We start from the raw sequence: 13,340 nt of genomic DNA, 5'->3' as shown, positions 1-13,340 counted from the left end.
ATCTAATTAACACTTATGTATAGTATTGCTTATTTAGCTGTTTTTGCAGTTTCGTCATCAAGAAGGCTTATTTCAGTCGAAACTCTTATTGTAATATAAAAGTTCAAACCAAAAACAGTTTTTTCCACACTGTCCAATGAATCTGAGATGTAAAATTCTAACTGTAAATCATCGAAATTACGTATTTAACAATGTGAAACTTTAGTAGCCATTTTTGTAAAGCTATATAAGCACAGGGCCTGAAGCCATTTTTAAGTCAGTCAATACTGAGATTTCGAGCGTGGAACCCATGCCAGTCAAAACAGCAATGGTGCAATGATGTATTGTCATAAAAAAAAGGACAGTAAAGTAGGAAAATCAACAATGATTGCCGATTAAATTTAATATTAAAGTGCCAACATATTGTTCATATGTGCGAGACTGTTGTAGGTTGGTTAGGTTATACTGCACAGTGCCTATTGTCATATAATTAGAAGGTGCAGTATGTGCATACCTGGTAAGTGAGACTTAACTACATAATTGAGACCACGAATTGGCCATAACTAATTCAACGAGGGTTTCTGACGTTTACAGAAGTAAAACCTGTGAAACCAAATGTGCGTGTGTGCGCGTGCACACCACATTATTGGAAATAGATACTGCTGTACCCACTGATATTCATGGCCAATTTGTTGCCGTGATAGCAGCAACTGAGAAACTGTAAGCCGATTTATGGCCACGTATGTAACAAGATGCTACAGGTGCAATTTTAATATTTACGATCTATTCAGTTGAGACAGTAGCTACGTCCTGCATGCAAATCCGGCTGATGAAGGGGGCTCTCTGCAACCGAGTGCTGCACAGCGCGCTCCGGGCCACATCGAGCATCTGCATCTGCCCAGTTAACACAAGCACCTGGGAGTCAGAAGTAGACAACCAGCGAGCTGCAGCAGAAAGCTGCACTCGTAATCCAGTCCGTGTCGTATCTTCTGAACTTACGGACAATGGTGTAAACAACTAGCAGTCCAAACTGCAGCTCTATCAGCCATCAGAAATATGTACCACAAGAAATGTTCCTGTGTTTTATTCTTTCACTGTAAGGCCGCTACTCCATTTAAAATATGGTTTTACTGCTTTAACAACCTATATTCTATTTTTATCTTTTACAAAAATTGAATATTACTGTAAAATTCATTATATTTTACAGTTTTCACAAGTAATGACTGTCTTACAGAGGACATGCACAACAAGTAAATAAAATAGGGAACGAAAAGTATTCTTATCTACATAGTCCCCAGCTTTTCAGTATCATGTTTGCTTTAACAGCACATGAATCTTTTAACCACCAAACACCACCCATAGGTATGATCCATATATACTTTAATAGCACTTTATGTAACTCACAAATGGAGATAGTGAAAATACTTTAGTTGATTTAAGGTCTTGATACAAGCTTTTTATTTATTTATTCCTATGGTAGCATTTGAAGATGGCCACTGAGGTCTGAAATTGGTAACCTCTGTGTTGTTAAAAGTGACTGCATCGAAAACAAAACTTTATAATATCTCTATCACCATCTCCTTAACCAGAATATTGTTACAAAAAATGTAAGAGATGGTAAAAAGAAATTCTGTTCAGTCATTTAATATTAAGGTTTCGATGAGTGAGTTTGAGAGTATCAAAATATGTGACATAAATGGCAGTATATTTTGGTTGTATTGACTTAGAAGCTTAAATGTTTTACACTGTCAAGGGATCTTAGGCCTCAGGAAGATAAATTTCAACTTCATATGTCTACCCGTTCCTGAGAAAAAGGGTTGTTAATAGTCGGTCAAGATGGACTGACGGACAACAACGCGATCCCATAAGGGTATGGTTGTTACTGACTGAGGTAAGGAACCATAAAAAGGGTCAATCCAAGATAATCACTTACGAAGAAAAAGTCACAATCATAAACTATAATTTATTTAAAATGACCGGGTTTGGCACATTCAGAAGGTCACCTTCAGACTGATTGCACCATTTGCTGGAGATGGAGCTGTGTATTATCAAGACAATAACTTGTCATCAGCTGCTCAGCATGTTGCCAGCTCCGGCAAATGGTGCAATCAATCTGAAGGTGACCTTCTGAATGTGCCGAAACCAGACATTTTAAATAAATGACAGTTTGCAACTGTGAATGTTTCTTCATAAGTAATTATCACAAGTAAGATCGCTTACAATTCCAGCCATGTTGGTTAAATAATTAATCCAAGAGCTAACAGTTTTCATAAATACTAATTCTGTCGTGACATCATCAAAGTACGTAACCATTTCTGAGAACAAGAAATTATAATTTTCAAACCTATGAAATGAACTGGGTGGATGTTCCTAAGGTGTGTAGAGTTTTTCTTTTCATTCAATAAGCTGAATCCTACACTGTTATAAGAAGAGTTACAGGTTAAGGAGTATACAATACTTCGCTTCCCATCACTCAGGAAAAAGACAGTGGTTTGCTAACAATGAGTTACAGAGGTAAAATCTGATGACGGGATATGAAACTACTCTGTAAAATGAGTGTCAAAACCAACTCTGACTTTCTAGCTTTCAACACATGCCAGTTTCTCAAGTGTAAGACTGTTGGCAGAATTGCTACATCCAATGGGAAGTGCAACTTGTGAATTCACATTTCCAGCTCTAGTAGTCTACGTGAATGTTCTAACTCTAGTTCTGGTCTAGCCTGGACTCACTCACCTTCCTCTTCGCTCTTTTCCTCCTCCTGCCTCATGTGGATTATCAGCATGTTGGAGAGTGCCTTGTACTCGGCAAACGACAGCGTCAGTTTCTTCTTCTGGGGGCTCGAAGGGGGGGCCGGACTCCTGGGGGCGCTGGCTCTCCCGAGAGCTGAACAAAAAAGCAAACAAAGTAAAAATACACCAAATTAAATGGCGCACACAATTTAATACGGTAAACACAAATTATTCGGAGTTTACATTTTAATTCTGAACCAGTAATCCGTTCAAAGCAGAGAGATATGAAGGGTTGTTCATTAGAGTGGAACAACTCTTAAAACAAGAACAGGGAGACAGAGAGAAATCTGAAGTCAAGTAGTACGAGATGAGAGAGAGGTAAATCCTGTGAGGCAATGTTACCAGAATGACGATCGATCATTTTGGAAGACGTCAGCTTCGATATCAGTCTTAATTTATACAGAGTCCAGTCACAATAATGAGACCAACTATCAAATGCCTGAGAAACCACCTTTTGCAGCACAGACCACTGCAAGATGTGCATTGTACCTTCCAGAATGACAAGATCACCCAGAGAACGCCACGAAAACATTCCCTGTACCACAATGCTCTCATCTCCAGCCTGGACCTTGCTGTAGGGTACACCAATCGCCATCTATCTGATGGTGCATAGAACATGATTCATCTGAAAGACTACCTGTCGCCACTCAGTGGATGTGCAGTTACGGTATTGGCATGCAAATTCCAGTCCCTGTCGCTGATGAAGAGCGGTCAGCACAGTTGCACGAACCGAGCAACTGCTGCATATGGGCATCTGCTTAACAGTCACTGGAGAGACCCTGTTAGCAGCAGCTTTCATCTGGGCAGTCATTTGCTCAAGAGCAGCACGTCTATTCGTCTGTAGACATCTCAAGAGCTGTCCTTCACCCATAGTCGATGGCCACATTGCACCAGTGTTGATTCGGCACCAGTTATGGATAGTGCCATTTTGCGGTGCACAGTATATTTTAACAACGGCAGCATGTTAAGGTTTACGAACTTAGCTGCTTTGGAAATGCTTCCACAGTTGCCATTTTGAACATCACATTTATTGCTCATTTCTACATACTATAGTGACAGCACTCTTTGCTGCATCCCCCCCCCTCCCCCCACCAACATACTTTATATTCCCTCCATTGCTAGTACTGCCACACGTCATCTGTGAGTGGGTTATTGCATGTTGAAATCAAACACACAGATAGTGGCCATATTAATGTGACTCAACCGTGTAAATGCACAGAGGGTCACGTGTGATGTATCAGACAGAATCACACAAGAAAAAAGAATGGTTCCCTGCTTATGAGCATAGATTTATTCTTGAGTTACAGCTGATGTTTATTCCTAGCAGGTGACGTGAAAGCTGACAGTGTGATCTTATTGGGTGATAAATAGCCCTGACGAGTATTTTGATGCCTGTTATGCACATATATCGTGCATAACTTACAATAATTCAAAAATGCATCCTATATGTAACTTTCACTGCTTAAAACAATAGGTCTTTTAGTACTTGCATGAGAATTGATTAGTAAGTGAAACCGAAATTATAAAATCTTGAAAGCAACTATGATGGCAGCACCATGAATCGATATCTTCTGACAAACAAAGCAATATAAAATTTCCTGGCAGATTAAGGTTGTGTGTCAGACCAGTACTCGAACCGGAGCCTTTTGCAAGCAATGCTGTTACTGACCGAGCACGACTCATGACCCCCACCCCCACAAAGCTCAAGCTCTACTTCAGCCAGTACCTCACATCCTACCTTCCGAACTTCACAGAAGCTCTCCCAGATACTTGGTGTGACAAACTGCTTTGTGACAGGGTATTACCAATAAATGGTTTAGTCGTAGCAAAGAAAAATAGATACTCACCTGGGGAACGGGGTGACTGGTGGCGTTGCCGGCTGGGCGGACGTGTGTCGTCTCCGACGTCCATTCTCTCGATACCACTGAGGTTGTCCCGGTCCAGATCCATCGGTTCATCCGCATTCCCGAGCCCCTCATCATCCTCGGCGAGGTAGATGTCCGGCTGCTCGACTCTAATTATTGACTTGTTCAGCAACCTGTATGCCTCACGGACGTGCTTCTCCTGCACCTGGAGTAGTGTGTAATTAAAGACATATAAAAATTTGTTCCAACGATAAACTGGCGAATTACACATCAGAGGTACTTTTAGTGACATCATTTCCCCTGTTCACGAGTGAAAATGTTGAGAATCTGAAAGTGAAAGTAGACAAACAGATTTTCTTGTGTAACAGTCTCACTCTCAAATTTGAAGGAGACCAGTGACATTTGTTTGTTAAGTATAGTGTTTGTATGAATTTCCAGGATCTCCTCCCAAACCCCTACATAGAGTTCAACAAAAAACAGCACAGAAAAATCAGGCTTTACAGGCATCAGCACTGTAGGATTTATAACTTTCTAGCTCCAACAGGGACAGAAATACAGGCAAAAACATGTTTTTTCCCAGTCTGCGGTGTGTAGGCAGCCCTGCACGAAAGGCATGTTGTGTCTGAGCAGTATCAGCCTGTTTTGCAAGGCAGTATTACACTCAGAGACAAGAAACAGTTTTCCAGGCACCAACACATAGGCTACCCTGCATGACACGTGTGATGTGTTGGAATAGTACTGCCCTGCTTATCAACCTGCTTTGCATGACAGCCTGTAAGTCAGGGGCAAATAAATGATTTTCAATCCCATGATGTGTAGCGTGAACTGTATGACAGGCATTTTGTGGCACCAAAATCTGGCTGATTTACTGAACTGTACTGCAGGAGCTACACGTGCAAATGAACAGGGCTGGAGACAGGCTGAGACAGATAGAGGAGGGGACAGACAAATTGTGGGGGAGGAGGAAATGGAACAGAGAGGGGAGGAGGGGGGATCCATGAGGCAGGTCAGAGGTGTAGAGGGCTGGTGGAAAAGGAAGAGGGGGACATGGAGATGCACAAAGAGAAGGGGGAGGAGGATATTGTTAGAGGGAGAGGGAGAAAGATATGGTCAAAGAGGGGGTGGAGGAGATAGACAGAAAGAATGGGGAGGATGAAGTGGACACAAGAATGAAGAGGGTGTGGAAAGTGTATGTGGGCAAAGCCTTAGAGAAGAGGCTAGTATATAAATAAACTGTAGAATTTAAAATACTGGCCACTTTTTAGTTAACAGATAACTGGTTTCAGATATACAGACGTCATCAGATATTAAAATAGCAGCAGTGCAGAGGAAGTGTCCTCAGCGGCTTAAAGTGGGAATCAGTTATCTGTTCAAATAATTTCATATGGGACTAAGACTGAATTCCATAGTTCACGAGCTCTATACTGCCTGCTGTGGCGGTTACTGCTTGTAACGATGTGCCATAAAAGGTGTCAAATTTATCCAGTGTCAAAAGTATGCTTGCAAGATATCTCAATAAGAAAACACCAAAATCTGTGACATTAAGTGACCAAAAAACTACTGGAAAATAGCTTATCAGGCATTAGCAGTTCTGGACCAAACCATTTCATTTAGAAAATCAAACTCGGACATCTAACGAAAAAGGCAGTGACAGAAAACTGCACAGCGAGACAAAGTGCAAGAGCGAGAGGCAGCAGATTATTTACACTTTCTGCTTCAATGTATGACTGAATTCAGTCAGCAGACAGTAGAGATTAAGGGTAAAGACAGAAAACACAAAGAAGGTAAATATTAGTAGAAAGGAGCACGATGTCGAGTATAAGATCATAAATGGCTGAGACGTGGTAGGAGAAAAACTGATACAATTCTTGTAGCTAGGAGGTGAAATTACAGAGAATGGTACAAGAAAAGAAGCTCTAACAAATAGTTTGCTGCAGATGATGAAAACTGTCTCCAACAAAAAGAGCTCTTGAAATGCAAACATTTTATGTTAGGCTTGAATGTGATGATTGAGAATATAGATTGTAGTGTAACAAGGTATTGGAGCTTTCACACTGCTGCACTTTCCACCTCAGCAGTTACAGGTGAGAAGACTTTGCAGTGATATAATACATGTTAAAATAATTTTTTTATTTATTCAAATTATTTTTGTTGTATATTACAACACTGAATGAAACAGACATTTCATTATTGTCTGTTTTTTTTCCCATTTCATATCAAGTGTATGAGCAACACACCAGCCAACGGCGGACAATTCGTTGCTGCAACCACTGAAGCTGAGCCGGCCACCCTCACACCCACATCGACATGTTATGGTGCAGTGAACAGTCATAATATACATTTTTGCAACATAGAAAATCCTTGGTGGGTATGCCACATTAATAGACAAAGTGAGGTATTCCATTAACTTGCGGTGTGGAATCCTTATTTCAAAGGTGCTCTGACAGGCGAGATGTACTGACAATGTATTGAAAATGCCAATATAGATGCAGGAGACATATGTGGATAGCGCAGGTTGGTCACCTGCCCATTCTGGGTGTGATGACATGCAGAGTTCCGACAAGGCGGTTAAAATCCAGTGGTCATCAGGAATGCTCTGCGCAGTTGCAAGGCTTAAAACTGGTAGATTTCTCTTTGTGGGGATGTCTGAAATATTGTGGTTATGTCACAACACTCGATGATTTCAAATAGTACATCAAGGACATCTGGCACTCTGCGACATCGGCAACTTTACACACATCATTGTGAAGTTAAACCGAACTGTACAGTCGGGAAAACACACCACTTCAGTGAATAGTGCGCAACCAGAACATCCATCTGAACAAAGCCAATAATGTACAGCATGTTATATCTGCCCGTACAACTTTGATAGAAACTGATTTACATTAATTTGTAAATAGTTGGTTTAAATACATCAGCTACAAGATCGGGGGTGGAATGGGAGGACCGAAACAATAACACCATACACAACTGGAGTTTGTAACTCTCTGGAAAATAACTACATAAACTATTTGAATAAGAAATAATCACGACAGCTGCCGTGAGAAGATTTATTGATCTTCTATTGGTTCACGTCTTTTTTTGCGACTAAAAAGTTACATCTTCAGTTGCCCAACAATCAAACTAAAGAAGGCGGGAAAAAACCTCCTTCTCAACCAACATGGGCTAAGCTGTAAGACACAATTTTAGTTAAATTGTAAATAACAAATGATAGACCATGGACCTATTTAGACATGGAAGCTGCCCCTCATAAAAACCACAGATGGCCCCATCCTCATGCTGATTGTAGCATAAAAATGCAATGGTCAAAAACTTGTGGGATGTAACCTAGAGCAAAAATTGGTACTAAGAACCCAATTAAATTATAAAAGAACCCCAGTGATAAATAATGGTTGCTCAAGGGAAGCTGAGCACCTGTTTTAGAACCCCCCCCCCTCCATAATAAATGGTGCGTACACAAGCAGCAGTGAGAGGCCATGCCCGGAATGGCACAGCCCAAAGCACAGTGTACACAGACAACTCAGCTGTAATACACCTTCCCACGCATGCGCAACAGCAAGGTATTACCATACATTACTCCTGAGTTTTCATTACATGTACGCTTTGGGCGGGGCCACTCTGGGCACGTCCTCTCCCCACTGCTTGTGTACGCACCATTTATTGTAGGTGATTTTTAAAATGGGTTCTCAACTTCCCTTGAGCAACCATTATTTATCACTGAGGTACTTTTATAGTTTGTTTGGATTCTTAGTTACGTCTCGCATGTAGTCCACTGTCAAGTTTTTAAATGTTCAGATTTTAGGTTACAAACAGCATGAGGGCCAGCTTCCACGTCTGAAAAGGCCCATGGTCTTTCCTTTGTTATTTATGTCTAATAAAAACTAGTCAGAGGTTAGCCCATATGGTTAAAAAAGGTTGCTTGGCATCTGAGGATGTGACTTACAAAACTAGTTGTGAACCGGCAGGAGATCAATAAATTTTCTCACGGCAGCTGTTCCAGTTTTTTATCATTAAAACTGATTTCTACAGCTGTAGCTGTCCCCACACACCAAGCGATCTATCTCTAAATAAATTATGTTCATAACACTGCAGACAAGAGTAACATTGCTTAGGTTTACCTATCTAAATAAATATTCCTTTCCTTTCACTTATTATTTTGCCATGTACAGGAAAAAAAAACAGCTTGCCCAAAACAACTGCTCTAAAGGAGTATCAAAGGCATCAGGTGGAGGGAAAGATGGAATACCAAATCACTCGAAAGGTTGACAAATGATGTGCTGTAAAATGAACAGAGAGGGGTCGCCTGTTTTAGCTCCACTCAGAAACTGATTGCTCACGACTAATACCTTAAGCACCACATCTGCACTCCCTACCTCATCCGCACACTCCATCTTGGCCATGGCCTCCGACAAGCGCACCATGCTCTCCAGTTGTCGCACGGTGATGCGCCACGTAGACTTGCTGCCTCCCGTGCCATCCCGCTGCCGCAGCTTCACGTAATTCTCCACCATCAGCTCACCGGCCACCTGCAATGACCATTTCGTTAACTTTATTTGACAGATTCGAGGAGGAGGAGGAGGTTGTTATCATAATAAAATGTGTGTTAAATGATTTTAGAATCCATGAATGAAATATTGCCTAAAACTTCTCTTGTGAAACACACAAAAACAAACAAAGTACAAAACCTTGTCATGTGTCCGTTCTTAATATGTGGATGGAAGGAAAGCTCAAGAAAAAGGTATTACATGACATTTTGCTAGCTTATCACTGTATTGTAATTAAGTAGAACTACTTATATAAGGTGTCCCACGAGGTATGGTCAATATTCAGAGATACAGCAGGAATGATTATTTGTAGCAAGGAAGTCTAGTAAACGCTGCTTCTAAAATGCATACCTTACATGCATACCTTATGAGTTAGAAGCATTGGTTCATTTTTGTTACTGAGAAACACGTCTCATCTACTGAATAAGTGCTCATGATTATTAGTGTATGCATTTTATAGAGTCCATGTTTACTTCATAACTTTCCTTTGAATGATTGTTCCTGTCCTATGCCTAGATTTTGGCCTTTCCCCCTGGGACATCCTGCGTGTAACTAACAATAAAGTTGGCTACCGGCAACAGCTTTAGAGAAGTTTGACACTTTACCTGGGCATACCAATACCATTGGCCAATTGGCAACTACAGTAGAAAAATTTTAAAAATATATGGAAATTAATTTTCAAGTTATGTACATATTAGCTTTCTGCATTAATTTGCTATGGATAAAGTAATTTTGATAACAAGTTGATTTGGAAATTTAAGCATGTAAAATGAGTTTGTTCATGACATGCTTGACGTAATTGTAGTTCATGTTATCAGCTCAAGTTAGCACTTCATAATAGTCACTTGGGTGTTTATTTTCTGAAGTGTCATTCTTGTGAAGAAAAAATGTACTGTCATTTAGAAGATTATTTTGAAGGCAAATTACAGAAGCGAGGATGCAAAAGAAATCTGTGTTATTTAATAACAGATGCCACTTGCATGATCTATTTCGATTTCTATACATATTATATACTGAAGTCAGTCACCGTGTTTTTCTGTCTGATTCATGGATAGCAAGTCGTCCAGCATATGTGGATACTTAGTACCACTCATGTGAAAAGGGGTGGGTTGCTAGTTATAGATAATTGCACCTTCTTCGTGATGCAAAATGCGAATCAACATACATCATCCCTAAGAAGACGACATTGCCATCATATGTAAGTACTGTTTTGAAATAAAAATGAAACAAGCGAACTTTTTTTTGCAATTTTATTTTTACATGAAAGCGCACACTTTAATCTACTTTTCTACACAGTTCCCACCAATAATTGGTGTGTTTCTGTCTTTTGTGAGAATCTGAAATGCCTCCTCCAATTGAAAACACCATCAATTGTGCAATACATGCTGTGATTCAGTTTCTTAGTGCTAAAGGGGTGAAAGCAGCTGAAATTCATCATCAGGTCTATGAAGAGTATGAAGAAAACATTATGAGCAATGGTACGGTACGAAAACGGATGAGAGGTTTTAAACGTGGTTGTACAAACGTGCACGACGAGGAATGAAATAGTCAACCTTCAATCACTACTAATGATTTGGTGTGGAAGTTGATGAAAGAGAGAGAGAATGCACACTTTTAAGATTTCAATGTCATGTGATGAGTGTCCTCAAGCATCAACAAGTGTGTTTTATGCAATTCTTGCCTAATCAGGCAGCACATTTTTATGAGGATGGCATTCAAAAGCCAGTTGTACAATACAATAAGTGTGTTAATATTGATGAGAATTATGTAAAAGCATAAATTAAAGTACACGCTTTCATGTAAAATTAAAATCCTTATGAAAAGTCTGCCTGTTTTATTTTTATTTCATAATGGTACTTGCCTAAAAAAAAGCCTTGTATTCTGAGGCAAGTGTTAGATTAGAAATTTTTTTACAGTGATCATGTTTTCTTACAGTATGAATTTGAATGTGACAATCGGCATATGAAAGACACATCACTGAAATTTGATCTTCGGTAAGAGGGGTTTTATATCTCATTTAACGAAAACAAAAAATTAACCACGAAAAATCAGAAGTAACAAGTGTAGAGACAAACTGAGAAAGAAAGAAACTAGGCTAAAGAAGCATACAAAATGTTTGACTCACATCGCTGATGAACGGCTTGAACTGCCTCGCAAACAGAATGTATCTTATGACATCCTCCTGCGAGTACACCCTCTCCACCGACTCCTCGACGTTGCTGTGCAAGTCGACGATTTTCCTGGCTATGGCATAGTCCACAACCTGCAGAAAATCACAATGCCATAAAAAATGAACCAATTTGTAAAATTTAAGAAATTGCATAATCTTACATTATGTCACTATCTTGACTGGAAACCAAAGACCCCCCCCCCCCCCCCACACACACACACACACACACACACACACACACACACACACACACACACAGAGAGAGAGAGAGAGAGAGAGAGAGAGAGAGAGAGAGCGCTACCATTCACAAGTTTTTGTTGATTTACTTAGCCTAAATCATTTTATAAAGCAACTTATTTTGAAGCATAAGCATAATCTTAAGGCTAAAATGGCAACACAAAAAAAACGTTATACAGAAGTACATAGTAAAGTTGTTCTAGTTGGTCTTTGCATGTGCTGTGGTCATCCTGGGGAGAAAGAAGTATGACCTAATATGAGGGAATATTTACCCAGCTTTTCATAAAAAAAAAAAAAAAACCCCACTTTGTTCATGTAACATGTCTCTTGGGGTGTGTACTGTTACATCTATTGCTATTGCTGCTTGGATTTTGTTTACTACTATTTATAAACTTGCTAAGGACACTTAAAAACATGTTATCACAATTATCTCTGCTGTGCAGTAGACAGAAGATGGTGGTTAAAACAACACTCATTTTGATTTAACTCTTGATGTGTGTATTCTGGTGGCCTCTTGTCATTCGCAACATTATCTGCACATCTCGCTGGTGCATCTCTGATATTAGTTCACAAAATATATTAAATAAGAGAGAGGGTGACAACTTGATAATTTATATAAATAAAAATGAGAGTTAGTTTGTTCAAAATCTTAAATCTCTTGAAAGATCTTCACCTATTCCTCTGGAATTTTGACACAATGCTGCATTTGAATCAAATACAAAACAAATCCGGGTTACAACTATGGGCACTCGCATGGCACCATCCCACACCAACCTATTCGCGAGCCATCTAGAGGAATGCTTCCTAAAGACCCAGAATCCCTAAACTCTCTCCTGGTTCAGATTCACTGATGACACCTTCGTAATCTCGATTGAGGTTGAAGACACCCTATCCACATTCCTCCAGAAACAACACCTTTTCCCCCATTCGCTTCACCTGGTCCTACTCAACCCAACAAGCCATCTTCCTCAACAATGACCTCCACCTCAGTACCTCTATATCAAACCCATCAACCACCACCAATATCTCTCCTGCGACAGCTGCCACCCATTCCATACTGAGAAGTCCCTTCCATACAGCCTCGCTATCTGGGGCCGTCGCATTTGCAGTAACGAGCAGTACCTCTCGAAATATACTGACGGTCTCACTGAGGCCTTTACAGACCGCAATTACCCTCCCAACCTTGTACAAAAACGAATCTCCAGTGCCTTATCATTCCAGTCATCCACCACCTTCCAAAGTCCTACCATCCAGCACAGAGGAGCATCCCCTGGTGAGTCAGTACCACCCAGGAATGGAGCAACTGAATTACATTCTCTGCCATGGTTTCGATTACCTCTCGTCGTAGCCTGAAATGGGAAATGTCCTTCCCACTATCCTCCCCACCCCTCCCACAGTGGTACTCTGCCACCCACCGAACCTACACAATATCCTCGTCCATCCCTGCACAAGCCTACTCTCAACCCCTTGCCTCATATCCCTGTAATAGACCTAGGTGCAAGACCTGTCCCATACATCCTACCACGTTCAGGGAGAGCTGAAAGGAGGAGCTGGACAGAGGGAGGGGGAAGGAGAAGGAGATGACCAAAGGAAGGGGAGGAGGAAATAGAAACAGAAGGGAGAAGGCGATTAGGACGTGTATCCAATTCCCATATATATATATATATATATATATATATATATAATAGAGGGAAACGTTCCACGTGGGAAAAATATATTTAAAAAGAAAGATGATGAGACTTACCAAACAAAAGCG

General features: G+C 40.4%; 1 protein-coding gene across 1 annotated transcript in view; it reads right to left on the bottom strand.

The window, feature by feature from the left end:
* LOC126109759 (DNA replication licensing factor Mcm6) overlaps nucleotides 1-13,340 on the bottom strand; it is a 71,566-nt gene that overhangs the window by 11,897 nt on the left and 46,329 nt on the right. The window contains exons 10-13 of the mRNA XM_049914810.1: nucleotides 11,303-11,440; nucleotides 9,007-9,159; nucleotides 4,616-4,838; nucleotides 2,713-2,862 (exon numbers count right to left, since the gene is read on the bottom strand). Of these exons, the coding sequence (XP_049770767.1) occupies nucleotides 2,713-2,862; nucleotides 4,616-4,838; nucleotides 9,007-9,159; nucleotides 11,303-11,440 (664 nt within the window). The remainder of the gene's footprint in view (nucleotides 1-2,712; nucleotides 2,863-4,615; nucleotides 4,839-9,006; nucleotides 9,160-11,302; nucleotides 11,441-13,340) is intronic.

Source organism: Schistocerca cancellata, chromosome 12 (genome assembly GCF_023864275.1).
Source record: "Schistocerca cancellata isolate TAMUIC-IGC-003103 chromosome 12, iqSchCanc2.1, whole genome shotgun sequence".
In the NCBI taxonomy this organism is placed as follows: domain Eukaryota; kingdom Metazoa; phylum Arthropoda; class Insecta; order Orthoptera; family Acrididae; genus Schistocerca; species Schistocerca cancellata.
Note: the sequence above shows the minus strand (reverse complement) of the source record. Positions and strands in the feature narration are given on the sequence as shown.